Source organism: Hipposideros armiger, unplaced genomic scaffold, assembly GCF_001890085.2.
Source record: "Hipposideros armiger isolate ML-2016 unplaced genomic scaffold, ASM189008v1 scaffold_32, whole genome shotgun sequence".
Lineage (NCBI taxonomy): Eukaryota > Metazoa > Chordata > Mammalia > Chiroptera > Hipposideridae > Hipposideros > Hipposideros armiger.
In genome coordinates, this window is record NW_017731382.1 from 3,983,116 (window position 1) to 4,001,936 (window position 18,821).

Genomic DNA, 18,821 nt, shown 5'->3' on the forward strand with positions numbered 1-18,821 from the left:
AGTTGACATACAATATTATACAACATCAGCTTCAGGTGTACAGTACAGTTATCAAGCCTCTACCCCATCCATGATGCGGTCTCCCTAGCAAGACATGTGACCATCTGACACCCTACAAAATATTTACAACATTATTAATTATATTCCTCAAACTGTCTTTCCTGTCCCTGTGGCAATATTGTAGTTACGTATTTATGCTGTCTAACCCCTTCCCTTCTCCCTCATCCCCACCCCCTCCCAACTAGCAGCCATCAGTTGTTGCTCTATATCTCTGAGACCATTTCTGTTTACTTTGCTTGTTCATTCAGTTTTTTTAGATTCCACATATAAGTGAGATCATATGGTATTTGTCTTTCTCCGCCTGACTTAGTTCACTTAACATAATGTTCTCTAGGTCCATCCATATCGTCCCAAATGGTACAATTTCATTCTTCTTTATAGCAGAGTAATACTCCATTGTTTAAATGTACCACAGTTTCTTAATCCAGTCATCTACCGATAGGCATTTCAACTGTTTCCAAGTCTTGGCTATTGTGAATAGTGCTGCAATAAACATAGGGGTGCATATATTTTTTTCAAGACCAATGTTCTTTTGAGAGAATTTTCTTCTTGCCCAGAAGGCCTTGTATGGATAAAAATGTGAAATCCTGAATTGTGGAGTTGCTGAAAACCAATATACCTACATTGAGTATAGAGTATCAATGGTCTCATTAATTCAAGACAAAGACCCAAACCTAAAATTTTGACAAAATCTATTACAAGAACTTTGAAGACTAGAAGCTTTTACCAACCTAGAGATAAATACTCTGGCTACTTTCTTTAATACAACACATTTTTTTTTCTAAATAGAAAAATGGCTGAAGGTATTACATAGGGGCTGGAGCTTCACACATCCTGTCTGTACCTGGAACTAAGACAGATTAAAGTATACAGTTGAAGATTACTTTAAGGTAAAAACACACCTGACTGATATGAATTTTATGTATCAGTTCTAAAAGGGCCTTAGACTATGTAATAAACTGAATTTTTTCAACACACAATCGTTACCCCACTGACTAACAAGCATCTAGTAATTTTTTTCTATTTAGAAGACCAAAATTTGTGATTACAGTGATCATGAAGATAACCAAAAAAGACAAGCAATGTTCTATTAATACTCCAAATAATTCTACCGAAATAGGAGAGCAAAACACGACTCTTTTTTTTTTCACGCAAAGCAGGAGTCAAGCCAGACAGTATGCCCAAGTACGGGCTATGAGTGATGCGAGAGCAAGGGGTCCCAATTTCTCAAGGTTGTAGCTGTGGTTTTAACTTGACTGAATTTTAAAGAACAGCCAAGTACATCAAGTCTGTATCAGTAAAAACTTCCTGAAATTGCTCAGTCCTCAGTGGAGATGACAGGCAGCCTGTGAAAGCCTCCTCACCAAAATCAACGCATCCCAATTCACAGCAGACACACAGAGTGAAGCAAAACCCATTTCGCATTCTGCACCTCTATGGTCCAACTTGAATTTTCAATTTGTGAACAATGAGAAACAGCAGAATGTGGTTTATCAGTTAGTATGTAATCTGTTCTGGTTTCCTTTTCAATAGAGAACCTAAGTGGCTATCCTGGTGAAAAGAGATTATCAACCAGGTCAGCAGCTTCTTAAACAAATTAAACGGAAGGCCAGGGGAAAAGACTGTGAGACTTGGATGAAAAATATCTTCTATTTTCCCTATTCTCTGCATTTAGAAATCACACTCATTCTTCAAAGTTTTGCTCAAGTACCTTCTCTTTTGAAAAGGATTACCTAATCTCTAAGTCAGAAAAAATGCTCCCTTCCTCAACTGTGTACTAGCAATAAGCTGACTGCCAAGTTCATATCTGCAGCCTGACCCTGTCCCCATCTCCACTGGCAGGTATACTAAGCAGCTCAAGTTTATCCTGTCCACAAAGCACTGAGTCCCCACTGCCCTCCCCAAGCCCACTGCTCCGCATTCCCGTCTCAGGAAAAGACACCACCATTCATTCACCAGATGCTTGAGCCAAAAGCAGTACCCTCGGTTTCCTCGCCCCCAGCCCATCAGCAAGTTCTACCAGCTTTACCTCCAAAACAGACTTGGAATCTGAGCACTTCTTACCTACCACATTCTCTCCACCGCCACCACCCCGGTCCAAGCCAGTCTCATACTCGGCCTGGATCGTTGGGAGTGGCCTTGCGGCTTCCACACACACTTCCCAGGGCCTACTCTCCCCACCCAGCCAGGGTCTTTCAAAACCAGGCTCCTGCTCACATTCCTCGCTGGCTTCCCATCTCACAGCCGAGTCCAAAGCTCTCCCATGGCCTGCCTACCAGGGACACTCCTTCCTCTCTGAGCCACTCCATCAGGCCACTGCAGGCACAGTGACCTGGAACACATCCAGCTCGTCACCACCTTGGGGCCTCGCACTTCCTTTTCCCTCTGCCTGGAATGCTGTCCCCCCAATGTGTGCATGGCTCACACACTTGTTTTATATAGGTCTCAGTTCAAATAGCTCAGTCTCAGGGACACGGCCTTCCCCAATCACCTGCTTTAAAACACAACCCACTCCCAAACCCCTTTATCCAGAATCCCCCACCCCTATTAGCACCTGCCAATTATCCAGCACCGGGTTATATATATTCCCTGTTTTATTTGGTGCCCATCTTCCCCACTAGATGAGCTCCATAAGGCAAAGGTTTTGTCAGTTTGTTCCATCTGGGTCTCTCAAGTATCCAGAACAATACTTAGCACATTGTAGGCATTCAGTAGGTAACTGATGAATGAATGTTCCCGGTACTGTGCTGGGCCCTCAAGCTAAAGAGATGGCACTGCTGCTCCTGCCCAGAGCCCTAGGAAGACAGAGTAAATACACTCGGAGGGCCATTCCTGGACTCATCCAGATCTAATCAATAGGATCTCTGGGATTGAGGTTCTGGAATAGCTTGAAAAAAAAGAATGACCAATTGACAGTGACATTAGTTAACATTTAACAATGCCAGTCCTATTCTAAGCACTTTGCATGTGCTAACTCATTTAATTCTCCTAACATACCCCATGGGGGGAGAATCTGGGGCAAAGGGAAGTTAAATACTTGACCCAAGGTCGTGTGACTTTTAGGTGGCAGATCCAGGATTCACATCCAAGCTGTTTGGCCCCAGAGTTCACACTCTTAACTGCTAGGTTGATACCACCTCTTACTGCCCTAAATACTGTATAATGTTCATCTATGGGATTTTGTGCAAACACAGGAGGGTGCAGAGGTGGAGAGCTGAACACTGAGGGAAGGTACATATATTCCCTCTGAGCTATAGGAAAAGCCCTGGTGTGGTCGGTGGTCCAAGTGCACAGCCGATACCACAGGGTTAGAGTACAAGGGGTACAGGGAAGGGAACGGAGCTGAGAAACGGGGGGCAGGGATAGGGGAATCGTTGTCTGCTTATGCTTTTTAAAAGCTTACCGTTTAAGTAAAAATAAATTGTAAAAACTGACTAGTACACAAGTCTGGCAATGAGCTATGCATGAGGAAATGGAAGGAGGAGCATTAAAAATGCTTCCGGGGGGCCGGCCGAGTGGCACGTTGGTTACGAGCTGGCTTGGGACGCCAGCTCTGAGCAGCAGGGCCCCGGTTCGGATCCCACATGAGGGCCAGTGACACTGCGCCCTCTACAGCTAAGATGGTGAACAACAGCTCGACCTGGAGCTGAGCTGCTGTGAGTCACCAGCGACGGCGTAGGCTGCAGTGGGCTCCTGTAAAGCTACCGTGAGCGGCCGGCGGCTGGCAGCCAGCGTGAGCTGCCAAGAGCTGCCGTGAGTGGCCGTCCAGGGGCCGGCGACCGACTGCCTCACCCGGGAAGAGCACAATGATAATACCAACATGGGCCAGTGAAGCAACATCCTCCACAACTAGACCGAAGAACAAAAGGACAGCAACTTGTCTGTTCCTCTTCCCCGATTCCCCAATAAAACCTTAAAAACAAAATGCTTCTGGGTAGGGTATAAGGAAGGACAATGCGTTTCCCTTTGCTGACCACGGGCTCTGAAAAGGGCTCACTAGCAGCACACTCAGTATAAACCGATGTCAAATGTGAGTACTCAGGGTGTGTAGGTAAGTGTGTGTGTGTATCTGTTTGTTATTCTAAACAGCTTGTAAAGATTGTAGTTGTTTAAAATAGAAAATATAAGCTGAGATTGTTTTTTAAAAGAAGTACGGCTCGATTTTCAAAGGCTTTGATGCTGGCATAAGAATTTTGACAAATAACCTACCTGTAAGATCTAGCAAGCCAATGAATGTTTTAAAATAAATGACAATCAAATTTCAATTTTAGAAAAATACCTCTGAAAATTGTATACAGGATATTTTGAAGGGTAAGAGAAGTAGGGAAAAAAGTAAGAGACAGAAAGTTGGGACATGGTTAATAACCCTGAAGGTTATTTAAGGAGAGAGGCTATAATCGGGTATAGCAGCGGGGATAAAAAGCAAGAGGGTACAGGAGATGCTGCTGATTCAAATGGACTGACTAGCTATGAGAGGCGGAAGAAGGGGGAGTGAAAGATGAGTAGGATTTCTGGCTTATCCAACTGGGTGCAAGGGCCATTCCCAAGATGTGGAAGTCATTCAACAGGAACGAGAAACTAAGTCCTGACTGCGGGATGGACTACGCTGAGGCTGAGGAAGTTTCGTGGCACCCAGGTAGGCAGGGATGTCCAGGAAGCGGACAGCCTAGAGATCAAGGGATCTGCTTGGAGACAGAGGCTTTCTGTGTAGGAGAGAGAGCTGAAGGCATTATTAATAAGATACCACACAGAAAGTTAAACGGGGTAGACTCAGGACAGAAGCCTGGGAAATGGCAACATCCAGCAAAAGAGATGATCAAGAAGCGAGCAGTTCACCAGGAAAGTCAAGAAAAATGTTTGCCGAGTTTAGAAATCTGGTGAACTGAGAAGGGTTCCAGTGGAAGGATAAAGTCTCAGAATTGAACGGGAAGTGCGATGTAAATCAGTAACTGGACATTCACTTAAGGAGGGGTGGGAGGGGAGCAGGGGGGACGGTGCTGGAGGGATGTGATTTCTTTTCAGGAAGGGAAAACATAAACATGTTTACAGGTCCCGGGAAGGAATGAAGTGGAAGAGAAATGTGAGCGGCTGGCTAATGGAGCAAGAGCCCTTAAGTGATGGAAAAGGAATGGGTCAAGAACAGCAGGCGAGGCGGTCGTCCCGACTCTAACACAGGAGAGGAGGGCTCGAAACATGTTTGCAAAAGAGAGATAAAGGGACCAGCACTTGGTAGAAAAATCTTTAAATATTTTCTGAGTGAACCACAGGCCTCCTTGACAGGTTGCACCATTCCTCACCACAAAGAGCTCTCCTCTGCCTTCTCGGCATGCTTAGACCCAGACGCCATTCACTCCCTGAGAACCTGCCGCGTGCCATGCACTGTGCCAGGCACTGGAACCCAGGGATAAAAGACACCACCCAAAAAAGGCGAAGGGCTTGTTGGTTAACGGGGAAGGCGGTCAAGGAACCAAACACACTCACTGTGCTGAGTGTGGGGGCTCGAGGGAAAGTGACCTCAAAGAAGCGAAGGTCAGTGGGAGGGAGCAGTTACACTGACAGCAGAATGAACTCTGTCTGAGTGGCGGGAACAACAGATGCAAGAGTCCCAGGGCCAGGGAGACCAAAAGGCTGGAGCACACGAGGAAAGATGCTGCTGGAGTGAGCACGGGCAACAGGCACAGCGATTTTCCAGGTCGTTAAAGAATTTAAACTTGTTTTTTTGGCATTGGGGAGGCATTTAATGATTTTAAGCAAGCAAGAGATAAGCTCAGATTTGCATACTTGAACGTGCCTTGAGTATGGAGAGGAGAGGACTCAGACAGGAAGATCAGTTAAGGGGCTATCCCAGTCATCCAGCAGGGGGAATGAAGCAGCCTCGGGGGATAAGAAAGGGAGGGGTTTGCGTCCTGGGCTCTGCAGTCATGTGCGTCCCATTCATTCTAGGAGATGCCAGCAGCAAGAGGAGGGTGGAGGAAAAGGGAAAAGGGAGTGGTACGGAGTAGAGTTCGGGGCATGCTGCATTTGAGGGACCTGTGGCCCCACGTATGGGCTTGGGGCAGGCCTGGGACCACCTGTAAGTGATTTAGAAGCCAAGGGTGCTGGCAGAAGAGCTCCCCAAAGGGAAAAAAGGGAGACAGGGAGGGAGGGAAGGAAACTAAGAAAGAGGAAGGAAAGGAGCAGGAAGAAGGGGAGAAGGAGAACCTGTAACCCTCGGTACTACCAAGAGGACTCCATAAAGAGTGGGCAAAAGTGGCCAATGCGTGAGAGAAAGCCAAAAGCGAGTGACTGGGGAAGTGTCGAGAAGAAAGACGGCAACAGGTGCCCAGTGCTCCAGAGCACACGCAAGTGAAGAAAACGGCAACAACGGATGTAGTAACGGAGGGATAATTAGGCTCCTGGGCAATGACTTTCGGAGTGGGTGGGTGGTGAGGAAGTGGAGATTAAGACTACTGCTTCCAGAAACCTGCTAGGATAAGAAGGAAGGAAGGTGAAGGGAGTAGAGCACAGAGCATAGCAAACACAACTGAGAAAGCAGTTATTCTGTTTCAAAGGTGGAACAGACAACACTCACACGCTAACTGAAAGTGACTACTTTCCAAGCACTGTGCTCATGTCAGGTATGTAAAGGGGGAGAAAAAAGGAAGAATCTTGCTTTGAGGGCAAAGGCAACAAAGGCATTCATTTAAAAAATAACAACAAAATTAAAAGACCCAAATGAGCTGAGCCAGTTGTCTCGGGACGTCTCCAGATGGCCCCTGGTGACCCTCCCACCCCTGCCATTCTCTGAGCGAGATGAGCGCTCAGCCAGGCACCCACAGTCAGCCGCGAGCCTCCTGTTCCTAAGTTACACGAGAAGTTTTCAATGAGTGCGTCCGCACATTCCCCAAGGAGTCATTCACGGCTTTCCTTCATCCAATTAGGAAAGCAGTGTCTGACTTTAAAAAGGTCAAAAAGCACGAATTTAGATTTTCAGAGCAGTCCATCAGGATACATTTATATGCCAAGAAATCAATTCAACCAACAGAATGAGAATTCAAATAAGCCTCCACAAGGACAAGCCTTTGGTTTTTCAGCAAATCCCTCTTTTTATTCTTGTGCATGCTTCTATTTCAAATGGTCAGACCAAACACTGAAAAGAGCCCAGTCCAGGCTTATATCCCTTTCTTTGGGGTGACTATGAAAAGAAAACGATAAGAATATATTCTATTAGTCGCTACTGGGAAAAACTAAAAAAACAAAATCGGTAAGAGCTTGTATTGTAGCAGGGAAGACGAAGCAATGAGGGACTGAGGCACTGAGAGGAAGGCACACACAGAACATGGCAGTGATGTGCAAACTGTACGCTGTGAGGTGGTGCAGGAACACTGGATGCGACTCTCTCCAAGCATACTCAGGGAGGGCTAGCAGTGACCTTTCAAACAGCAACAAGAGGGCCCGTTAATTAAATATCCGGGAGCCACTAGTGCAAAGCACTGTACTGTGGGCAACACAAGCCCCAGTTTCTGCCCTCAAGGGGCTTCCCATCTTTCTTCTTTGGCTAAAATAAACTTTAATCTAACCTTCTCAAAGCTAGAACTGGAAGGAACACCAAGGGGTGTGGAGTTCAAGCCTCCTCCTCCAACATAAGAGGAAATCAAAGCTGGGGAGGTCAGCTGAGGGCCTGGAAGCAACAGCAGGGGTAGGAACCTAAGCCTTCTTTTGTGATGCAAAGCACACAAGCTCCAGAGACTGAAAGACCTAGGTGCAAAGTACACATCTGGCCAAGTATCTGCCTGGGTTCTCTCATTTCTAAAACGGAGATGATGATAATAAAAAAGAGTTCTCGGGTAGTACCATTCCTTTCTTTCCTTCCCTTTTTCCTACTATATGCTACATGTTGAATGATGTGACTAAGAGGCTAAAATGGTACCCAACTAACCCATATCACTTGTGATGGCAGACATTAAGGAAATAAAGGACTTCAAGTAGGGAGTGGGTGGTAGGAGGGAAGGTGTAGTGTTAATATCAGCACGTAATTTTCAACATAAATAAATGACACAATCAGAAGTGATCAAGTTAGGACACAAGTTCTTGGGGGAAAACAACATTGGTAGAAAAAAAATTTTTAATCAGTCAGTCACTCTAACGTTCCAGAACGCAGTACTCCATTTCATCAGTGCCAAGGAAGCCACTACTAGATTACAATTCCAATTAAGCACCTTTCCTTCCTGTTTCTCTTTCCATCTTCTTTCTCTATTCCCATGATCCTATTTCCAGTCCTTTCACATTCCTAAGAACATAATAAATAAGAAACTCGAGGGCCTTCCTTGTCAGTCACACTCCCACTCACCTTTTAAGGGAAGACATATATAGCCAACATAATGATAAAGAACAGGGCTTTGCAGTCAGACAGGTCTAACTCCACCTCTAATTCAGATTCGTAACATGGGTATGAACCTGAGGATTATAACTGTACCCACTTCCTTCGCTTGTTGTAAGAATTAAATGAGCACTTACAGAAAAATGCCTAGCATACAGTATAAACTCACCAAGTCACACATCTCAAATGTCACCTTCCCCGTGAGATCCAAACCATGCAGCAGAATTAACACAGCTTTTTCTGAGCTCCCCACGGGCACGCACACACTGTCCGTTTCCAGTGTCCTCCCCCCACACCACCCAGAGGCTGGAGCCTGAAGGGCCAGGACTCGTCCCCAGGCCCCAGCCCGGTGCCTGGCCCATAGCGAGCTTTCCTCATGGGGTGGCCAAACCAACCCCGCATCACAGTCATGTTATGCTCCACCAGGCAGGATGGGGTCAGCTGTCCATACAGGAAACCTCAAAGGAGTCGTGGAAAAGGTCTAAATGCCAAATATTCCCACCTGGACAATCACCTATTATGCACACAGTCACTGTACCCACACATGTCCGTAAACCCTCTCCAGTCTGGTTCCTATGCTTGGCTGTCACCACTTGGGAGAACAATCGATGACTTCCCAAAGTGTAGCTCATAGAGAATAAAGCAGCACCTTTTATTTACCTTGAGTTGATCTTTTTTTTATTAGTTTCACGTGTGCAAAACAATGTACTAGACATTTACACCCCTCACAAAGTGATAACCCCTCCCCCAATCTACTACCCCTGTGACATTGTGTACAGCTGTTAACAGTTCCACTGACTCCACTCCTTGTGCTGTACAGCGTTTGAGAACTCTCCAGTTACCTATTAACTCGCCCGTACTCCTCTGCCTAAGGCAGTGGCTTGTCAGGAGCACTCCGGACTAAAGCCTTCACAGCCCCACTTATGAAGTTTAAGATGGCACCTGTAAAGGCCATTTATTTTAGACATTCCTATCTCAACAAGCACCCTTTCAAACTTCTCTAATCTCCACTTTATTATTACTATTTTTTTTAGCTGAGCCATCCCGCCACCTGTTGGCAGCTCAGCTCGGGCTGGGACTCGAACCGCTGTTGCTCAGAGGTCGTACTCTTGAGCGAATTCTTAACCACCTGAGCCACTCGGCCGGCCCCCTAATCCCCACTTTACAAATCGGCAAACCTGTGAAATCTCTACCACATATGCTGTGTTTCACTCTACCTTCCAAAGACTCAATGGCAGAACTGCAAAATTACTCGAAAAGTTAATGTTTTCTAAATAAACAGAATCATAAACACCATCAAAATCTGATATAAAAAATGAATATTCACAAGGTAAATCAAAAAGGAATTTGGAGTCGTCAATATGAACTTTTTAAAAAGTATGGTAAGAAATCCCTCCTAAAATATTCCACAAAGGATAACTCTTAATTAATGTCCTTAAAAAAATCATCCTGACAGCTACTAACACTTCCTTAATGATTATAAATTCTCTGTCTCCCTCCCCCAAGAATGGGCCCCTTTATGAGCTCCTTCTAAAGAGTTGGTAGTGTTACACTGGAAAGAATGGCTGTTGGTAATAGACAAACCTGGGTAACATCCTGGCACCACCATTTACCATTTGTGGCCTCATCCAGGGGCAAGCGAACTAACCACGGAGTAACTCACCTCCTAGGATTGTGACACAGATTAAATAATAAAATAAAGAACATGTAGCATCTATCACGGTCCCTAGACTTTGTGGACTATCTTCTGGAAATTAAGCATTTTTATCCCCTAGAAATGTTCATTCTTAATATCTTTTCTTTCGCATCATGTTGCAAAATAAATGTCAGCACCACTACGGCCACTGCTTTTAACTCCAGACCCAACCCACAGGGGGCATGGGAGAGTCCACGACCTCGCTCCTCACCAGTATGCCTTCTGCTCCCAGCCCCCTAGGTTCCGTTTTCTATTCCTCTCCATTCTCTGAGCACCCTCCAGTCTTCAAAGAAAACCCAAGGGACTTAGAGTCGCGAAGGTTCCAAGCCACACCACAAGCAATTCAAATCTAGGTAAATAGTACAGGGGCCCGTTCCAGGTTTCAAGTGCAATCCAAAGGCACCAACAACAGTCTTGATCTAGCTCTCTCCAAAATACTTCCAGACAGTCCCTGCTTTACAATGGTTAGACTTTGCGATGGTATGAAAGTGATACACATTCAGTAGAAACTGTACTTTGAATTTTGATCTTTTTCCAGGCTAGTGATATGCAATAAGATACTCTTATGATGCTGGGCAGCAGCAGCAAGATTATTTTGCCCAACCATGGGCCAAAGTCAAGTGTTCTGAGCACATTTAAGGTAGGCTGGGTAAGCTAGGTGATGATGTTCAGTAGGTGAGGTATACTGAGTGCATTTTTTTCAATTTAGGATTGTTTCAAATTACCACTGGTTTAATTGGGATGTAACTCCATCATAAGTTAAGGAGCCTGATGAAATGCCACTGTGCACTCATTCAAACAAGTTGCTGCCATCAGTAGGAATGTACGCCCACCAGCAATTCTTTAGGTGCCTACATGGGCGTGCACACACATACACAAACCAAAAGCCCTGACGGAACCCATTACTTGACCAGAAGAAGAGAAATACTAACCTGCTAGTCAAAAATTGACAATAACTCTTCTGAAAGGATGAAGGAAAACTCTAGGACGGTATTTCTATAGCTTTATGGTTTTGTGCAATTAATGTTAAAATGTTATTTTAAAAAGCACTTCAAGACTTTGCCCATGGGACTATGCCCTTTTCTTAATGATTTTTTTTCCATAAAAGGGGGAAGTACCCTAAAGCACATTAAGGCATTGTTTCTAGACATCAATAGCTTCTGTTAAAACAACACATTTAAAATTTTAAAAAATAGATATTCTAGAGATACTATTTTGCCACATTATTTTTAAAAATGATCTTAAAATGATTGTCAAGTGCAGTAACTCTGTTTCCATAACAAAGCTCTTTAAATAACTCTTGTTTTTATTAAAGCCAACGGCCAAGTTCTATTAAGCGAAAACTTCAAAGAAGGCCTATACTGACTCAGCCAAGGCCAAGCAACTCTGGCTATGCTATGCTGATGGCAGCCTGAAAGGGGCTAAAATGATAGAAAACGAGGAAGCAGGCCTGGAAATCATAATGCAACTTTGTTTTTAACACAATCCCCGGTTCAAAATAACTGTGCAGAAGGCTTTTATTTTATTAAACACAATCAATGGCAACCTTGTCTGGACTAATGGAACGCTGCACTTTTTGTGTTCGCCTTTCTTATCTTGCTGAAAGCTGTGCTCATTTTTCCAAATCATGGTCATCCTTTAAATGGCAAATTTTTCAAGTACAAATGGGGGATATGTATGTGGCAATCTTGGAGATAATTCCTTATGTAAAATTCAAGTTTCAGGGCCTAAAACTTGAGCCTAAGGGTAGCATTTGAGTGATAACCAAATAGCTTACTCCCTCGACTCCTCCCCTAATTTTCAACTACTTAGTGGTAATATTGTAGTCAAAGTTTTCAGTATTTTGCCTTCAGCATTGGAAGGAAAATATGCTATATAATTTTAATAAATAAAAGATAGTGTTAATAATGTTTAAGAGTTCATCTCTTTAATAGCATCAATTCGGACTAATTATTTTAGTAAATCCACACTTGGATGCAAAGCTCCCAGGTAATTATGAAGATAACTGTGATGCATGTTACAACCACACACACAGAGAAACTGTCACCATTTTCCAAACATAAGCACACTGCCAAGAGCTATCCTTTTTTTTTCCCCCTAAGGAGTTAACTGTGGAAAAAGAAGTAAATAGTGAATAAAGGAACAGAAACTCAGAAGTAAATAGTACAATCTATGAAGATTTAGGTTTGACTAAAGTTTAGTAAGTTTAGTGCCACTTGCTGTTGATGAACAAGCTGGTTAATAATTAAATAAATGAAGATAATCGATTCCGGATGGATTTAAACCACCACCATAAAGAATCTTACGCATACTGCTGACATTTTGTTGTGCTGTAAAACAGTCTGCTCTACATGATCATGAAATGTTAAGGAAATCAGTGCTACACTAAAGCTAAAGAATTAACACTGGACTTAGCTTCTGAAAGATAATCACTGCGTTGAATGGACTATATCTACAGGATTTTATATTTTCTAGATTCCTAAACAATATGGAATTACACATTAATTTAAGGGGGTGAACTAATAATTCTGTATACAAAAGACAGTATCTCCAACCTATCTGCCACCTACAGTGTCCACACTCCTATTTTGTCTCCAAAGTGGTGATCACACCAATCCATTGGTGCTATTCCACCTAATATCCCTAAAGACCAACAGCACAACTATCTGAGATGTCTTGAAGGCCACTGGTTTGGTCTCAGAATAAAGCAAAGGTAAATGGGTCCACAGTGGGTTTAAACCTTAACTAATCAGTTCATAAAGATGGTTAACAGACCATTCTCACGCGACATTATCATGGGGGTGGGAAGGGAGGAGAGATGTGTTAGGATGTGAAGAAGGATTAAGAGTCTTGGACAATGACTAAGAAATAGATGACATACTATTTACTACGGATGGAATCTGATGGAAGGGGAGGGAGAAGAGAGGAAAAAAAGAAGAGATTATTACAAAATGCCCTGAAAGTGACTCATTCAGAAAGCTCTCTTGGGGCTGGGCAACAAGTAGGACCTCAGAGTGAGGAAATGGAAAGAAAAGGATTAGGTCTTGGAAGAAGTGAGATCAACAGAAAGAGCGACAATGCAAAGCACACATTTCACATGTTTATAAAAACTCTTAACTCTTTCAGAAAGGTCCTCCAAGTCCAAAAGAAGCTCTACTATTTCACCATGGCTAATGTCATAGTGTCACGCTTCTTTAAGGAGGCCAGCAGTCTTTCTCCTTCTGATACTTAACACAATTCAGTATGGAACTTTCTAGAAGACTGAATGAGGTCATATTAAGTCTATGTTCTTTTTTCTTCTGGAATATCCTTAACTTCAACATAATCGCACAAAATGCCCAAAATGTAAAAGAACCCAACATATACAATCCCATATCATCTTAGGCTGCACTTAAAAATGATTAATTTTTATTTTGGATGATAGGCATTTTAATTAATACCTTCTTATGCAAAGTTAGCTTACAAGTTTGATTCATCTAAGTGAACCACCAGAAGTCAGTCATCACCCTGAGTCACTTGGAAGAGACCAGTTAAACATGCTCATTCTCATCCTGAAATGAATGTCTACACAGCAAGCTAGGGTGCTGAGCTTCTATTCTAATTTCATTGTCTCAGCGCTCAGTTTAAAACAAACCAACAAACAAATCTCATGAAGTGGTTTACACATGTCTGTAATGTCTCTTCTGAAATCATGAGCCAACAGTCTTCAACAATTTGACACCGCGACTTCTCCTGGACCACTTCCCTAGCAAAAATATCCAGTGACTGGCTATCATTACTTTGGCCAACCCAGGGCCAGAAAGATCACTGTTTTCTGCCATAACTTTCAAGGAAAACAGCTGAAATGATGAAACCAGTTGTCTAAATACAACTACCAATCTCAGTATAATATTGTGCATTTTACAAAGCAGCTGAAAAACCATAACATCACTCCTTCTAAAAGATAAAACTTTCTACAGGGAGAAGGCAGATATGAGGGCCATCTCCATTACCAGGCAGTCGATCCTAAGCTTTGGGGAGTGAAATGGCCAGCCCAAGGTCAATACTGGGGGTTGCGGGGTTGAGGTTGAAGGAATCAATCAAAAAAGGTCTAGCTGAGAAGCAACACAGTATGACCTTGGACACTGGCTGCATCTGTGCACAGAAGGCCTTAGAAGATCTGACCCCTGTCTGCTAGCCAGCCTTATCTCCTACTTTGCCCTGTGACCCCAACAAATGCTCTTTACCCGTCATTCAGAACTACTAGTGGCTCCCTGAAGGAGCCCAGTCAGCTCAGCCTTTACATGCAATTCCTCTGCCTGCAATGCTCCCCACCCATTTCGTTAAGCCTGCTTCCATTCAACCTTTAAACTCAGTGCAAACGACACCTCTTTCCGGAGCTGACCTCCTTGCTGCTCTCGCAGCACTCTGGGTTGCCTTGTCATTGCGCTGTCCTCACTGGCTCTGTTGTCTGCGCCCTTCCCTAGACTTAAGTCCTGGGGCAGGGGGCTGAGGGAGAACGGGGGTATACATGTGACAGGGCCCATCTTCTCCTGGTACCTGACACGTGGACTGGGCCTCAGAAGACGTCTGTGGACTAAATAAACGAATGTGCCAGTTCCCAAGAGTAGCCACCCCAGGCTCCCCCCTGGTAGGGATGTCAGACAGCTCGGGCGGAAACCTCGCCCTGGCCCTCGCCCTTCACTTCAGCCGGTTCCTCTCCCAGCCTCTCGCCTCTAAGGCAGGGAGAGCATCACGTGGGCTCAAGCACTGTCCTTGTTAGGTTTGGACGATGTTTTTTTTGTTTGTTTTTATTTTCATTTTCATTGGAAAACCTTTGGTTCTTTACACATTTGGAGCCATTTCAAATCGTTAGCCTGGGAGGCAAAGTGGCGGCCCCAGCTCTGGAGTACTTCCCAGGGGTCAGACAGCGAGCGTGCTTGTTAAGAGCGTGAGCTCTGAAGTCTGGGTTCCGATGCGCCAGTCGCCACCCGGTAACTTTAGGCAAGGGACCCTGCACTACCCGCTGCCGGTACAGGAAGGCCAGCGTGCCTCTGGCCAGCACTCAGCCACAGACATCTACTGCGCACCCACTAAGGGCCGAGCGCTGGCGACAGCGCAGCGACCTGGCCGTCCAGCCCCAAGGGCACGCGCACGCCGGTCTGTCTGGTGTCTTCCACGGCACTTGCGGCTCCCTGGAATACCGGGCGCGGCCTCGCCCCCCCCCCCATGAGACAGGGAGCTCGGCGGCAGCGGGGGGCTTGTCTGGCTCGTTCACCCGCTGTCTCTCCAGTGCCAGCTCACGCCCGCCTCGCGGCTCCTCAATACACGGGACACGGAACGGGGACGTCAGATGACGTCCCCACGGGCCCGCGGCGCTTACACTTCGCTGAAGGTGGCGGGGGAAGTCCAGTGACACCTACAAAGGTTCCCATGAGGCAGGGCCCTGGCGTGCCCGGCATGCACGTGGCACACGAGGCTCCCCGTGGCTTCAGCTCCAGGCAGCTCCGCGCCCTGGCGGCTTCCCGCCGCTGCACGGACATGAGCGACCGGCCCGCGGGGCGTCAGGAGACGGACACGGGGCCACGTCCTGCCAGAATGCCTCCGGACGTTCGTCTCATTCATTTGTGCAACAGACATTTCTGAGGCTCCCAACATGTGCTGGCCACCCAGCAGCGAGAGACAAGAGCCTGTCCTCATGGGGCTTCCCTTCTAGTGCAGAAAACAGCCCCCACGGGGGCAAAACGGTCCTTTTAGGTAGTGGGAAGTGCCTCGCCGACCACGGGACAGGGATGTGCAGGTGGCCACGTGGGGTGGCTGGTCAGAGCAGGCCCCTCCGAGGAGGTGACATCTGCCCTCGGACCGGAAGAGGTCAACCTCGTAGAGAGAAGCAGAAGGACCTTTCAGGCAAAGGCGGCCGCCACTGCTTCCTCTCGAGAGCGGGATCCCACAAACTAGACAGTAACAGCGAAAACGGAACCAGTGCCGAGTGGCTCGAGGGCGAGGCGCGCACGGGGAGGCTCTGGGGAGGGAGAGCGGGCACTGCCTCCCGCACACGGACGCCTGGCCCCGGACAGGCAGGCAGCCAGCCCTCCACAGTTCTGGGGGCGCGGGCCCGGAGCGCCGTCGGGCGGGGGCGGGGGCCGCGGGACCGGCGGGGGCCGACGTCACCGCCGCGCCGGACAGGCCCTCCTGAGCGCGGGCGGGGACGCGGGGCGGCCGGGCCTGGCCCGCGGCCGAAGATGGCGGCCCTCCGGCTTACCTCGGAATTTGAGCTCGTGCTGCGGCTCGAGGCTCAGGACCTGCTCCACCTTCGCCATGTTCTTCAGCAGCGGGGCACCTCTGGCGGGGAGACCCCTGGGAGGTCACCTGAGGCGGGAGGCGTTAATGCTGCGCCCCCTTTAAATTTGGAAGGGGGGGGCCGGCCGGGGCGCGGGCGGGGGTCGTTGCGGGCGCGCGCGGGGGGGTTGGCCTACGCGGTACAGGCGCAGGGGCGGAGGGCGAGGGCGAGGCCGCGGTGCCCGGCGAGCGCACGGCACGCACGCACGCACGCAGCGACGCACGTACGCACGCACGCACGCAGCAGGCTGGATGGCTCGACCCTGCGCGCAATCTGGCGGCGGGAAGCTATGCGCCAGGAACCGCTCCCGGAGCAGCAGTACGCAGGCGCGGCGCTCGCCTCGGGGGCGGGGCTGCCAGGCGGCAGGGGGCGGGGCGTCGCGCAGGTCCGGCGGAGGGGCGGGTCCGGAGGAGGGGCAGGTCCGGGACGCCCAGAAATGACAGTCCCCATAGATTGTTTTTTCAGGGTCCATGGGGACCAGCAGTTATGTTAAGTAGTTTATTGAATAATTAATAAAAATAAACTTCCATTTTCCCTTGCTTTTGTGGTGCCAGGCACTTAGAGACTTTGAATAATAATGAAAGTACTATTTATTATCCTTATAAACATGTTTATGGGTGAATGATGTATGCTAGGCACTGTTATGTATGGTAAGCAATAAATATAAATAGCTACCAATTATTGCTTGCTTATTTTGTGCCAGTCTGCTAAACACTTTCAACAACAGCAGCAACGGACTAAAACAAAAGCTAGGCTACATTACATGTTTGCTATGTAACAAGCACTGTGCTGAATCCTTTACTAACAGAACAAATATTTAGAGATACAGTGATTAGAAAAGTAAACCTGGTTCCTACCCTCTCACTAGAGCCTACTGGAGATACAGCCTTTGCATAAATAGCCCACAAATAAGTTATGTGATTAAAAATTCCTGGGAGCCCAGATCTGCTTAGCCTCAAAAGTAAATGCTACATCATTACTGCCATTTAAATTGTATTTCACTATATAATGTTTACTACATAAAATATGTATTCTTAATCTCCTAATAGTTAATGTTGACCCTACATGGCAGGCATATGGGTGTTCTTTGTACTATTCTTCCCATTTTTCTGTATACTTGAAATTATTCATAATAAAAATGTGGTTGTTTTAAGATAATCTTTGTCTTTTAACTATGTCATTTGGTCCATTTACACTTATTACATTTGCTGATATATCTGGATGTATTTCTACCATCTCACTTCATGCTATTTGTAATGCTTGGTTTTGGGTTTTTTCTACTCCTTTCTTGCTTCTTTAGGGCTGATTTTTTTTTCCTCTTCCATTTTTCTTCCTCTTTATTCTATTTTTGTTGTTTTAATGATTACCCTGAAAATTTTGACATGAGTATTTATAAAGTCTAATTTTTAAAATATCCTTACTTTGCTCCCTTAAAATATAAGGACTTTGGGATACTTTAATCACCCATCCTCTCAATTATATGCTTTAATTGTAATGTATTTTAAGTTTAATTTTTTTCCATCCCATGAGTCATTACTAAATTGTTTTTAGACAGTTGACATTAGTTTAGACTCAAACACACAGTTACCAATTTCTTTCCTTCTTGCATCTCAGACTTACGGCTAGGATCACTTTGCTTGTGCCTGAAGTACATCTTTAAATTGTTTCAGTGAGGGTTTGTTGGAACAATTCGAGCAACAACAGTACATAGCATAGTATTGGATTATAACCCAAAGTAGAAAATAAATATCCATGAGTGTATACTGATATAAATAATTCTGAGCAAATGCTGTTTGAATGAGTACCAGCCTCATTATAAGAAAAACATCAGAAAAAAAAAATTAAAAAACTGAAGAACATCCTACAAAATACCTGAGCAGGACTCCTCCAACTGCCAAGGTCATAAAAAACAAGGAAAATCTGAGAAACAGTCACAGCGTGGTGCTGATAACACCAAGATTGCTACATGGGCCACTGTGAGCTGCACTCTCCTTAAAAAGAGTCAACTATGCCATTGTAGCATGAAAGCAATGTGTAACTAATGACCATGGCTGTTCCCCAATAAATAAATAAATAAATAAATAAATAAATAAATAAATAAATGTTTAAATGGTTTTATTTGATTTTCAACCTCCTCCATTGATGTCTCTGTAGTTCAAACTGTGTCGTTGCTCTCTGTCCCTCAAACCCTGTGATAACGAGGATGCACAATGCTGAGCCGCAGTGAGGAAATGGATGGCTTTGTTGAAATGGTGTCATCATCTCACCCCATTTCCTTCTTTGGAAATGCCACCATCCCTGGCTGTCCAAATCCTAGCCATCCTTCATGGCCTCAGTCACTCACTTGCTCATTCTCTCTTTCATCCATTGACTCATTCAAACAGCAT

The 18,821-nt window shown here is 45.7% G+C and overlaps 1 protein-coding gene across 1 annotated transcript in view; it reads right to left on the reverse strand.

The window, feature by feature from the left end:
• Window positions 1–16,668, reverse strand: part of VAPB (VAMP associated protein B and C) — a 49,713-nt gene extending 33,045 nt beyond the window's left edge. Inside the window, exon 1 of the mRNA XM_019637298.1 lies at window positions 16,357–16,668. Coding sequence (XP_019492843.1) covers window positions 16,357–16,414 — 58 coding nt within the window. The 5' untranslated portion in view covers window positions 16,415–16,668. The remainder of the gene's footprint in view (window positions 1–16,356) is intronic.
• Between the last annotated feature and the right edge of the window lie 2,153 nt (window positions 16,669–18,821).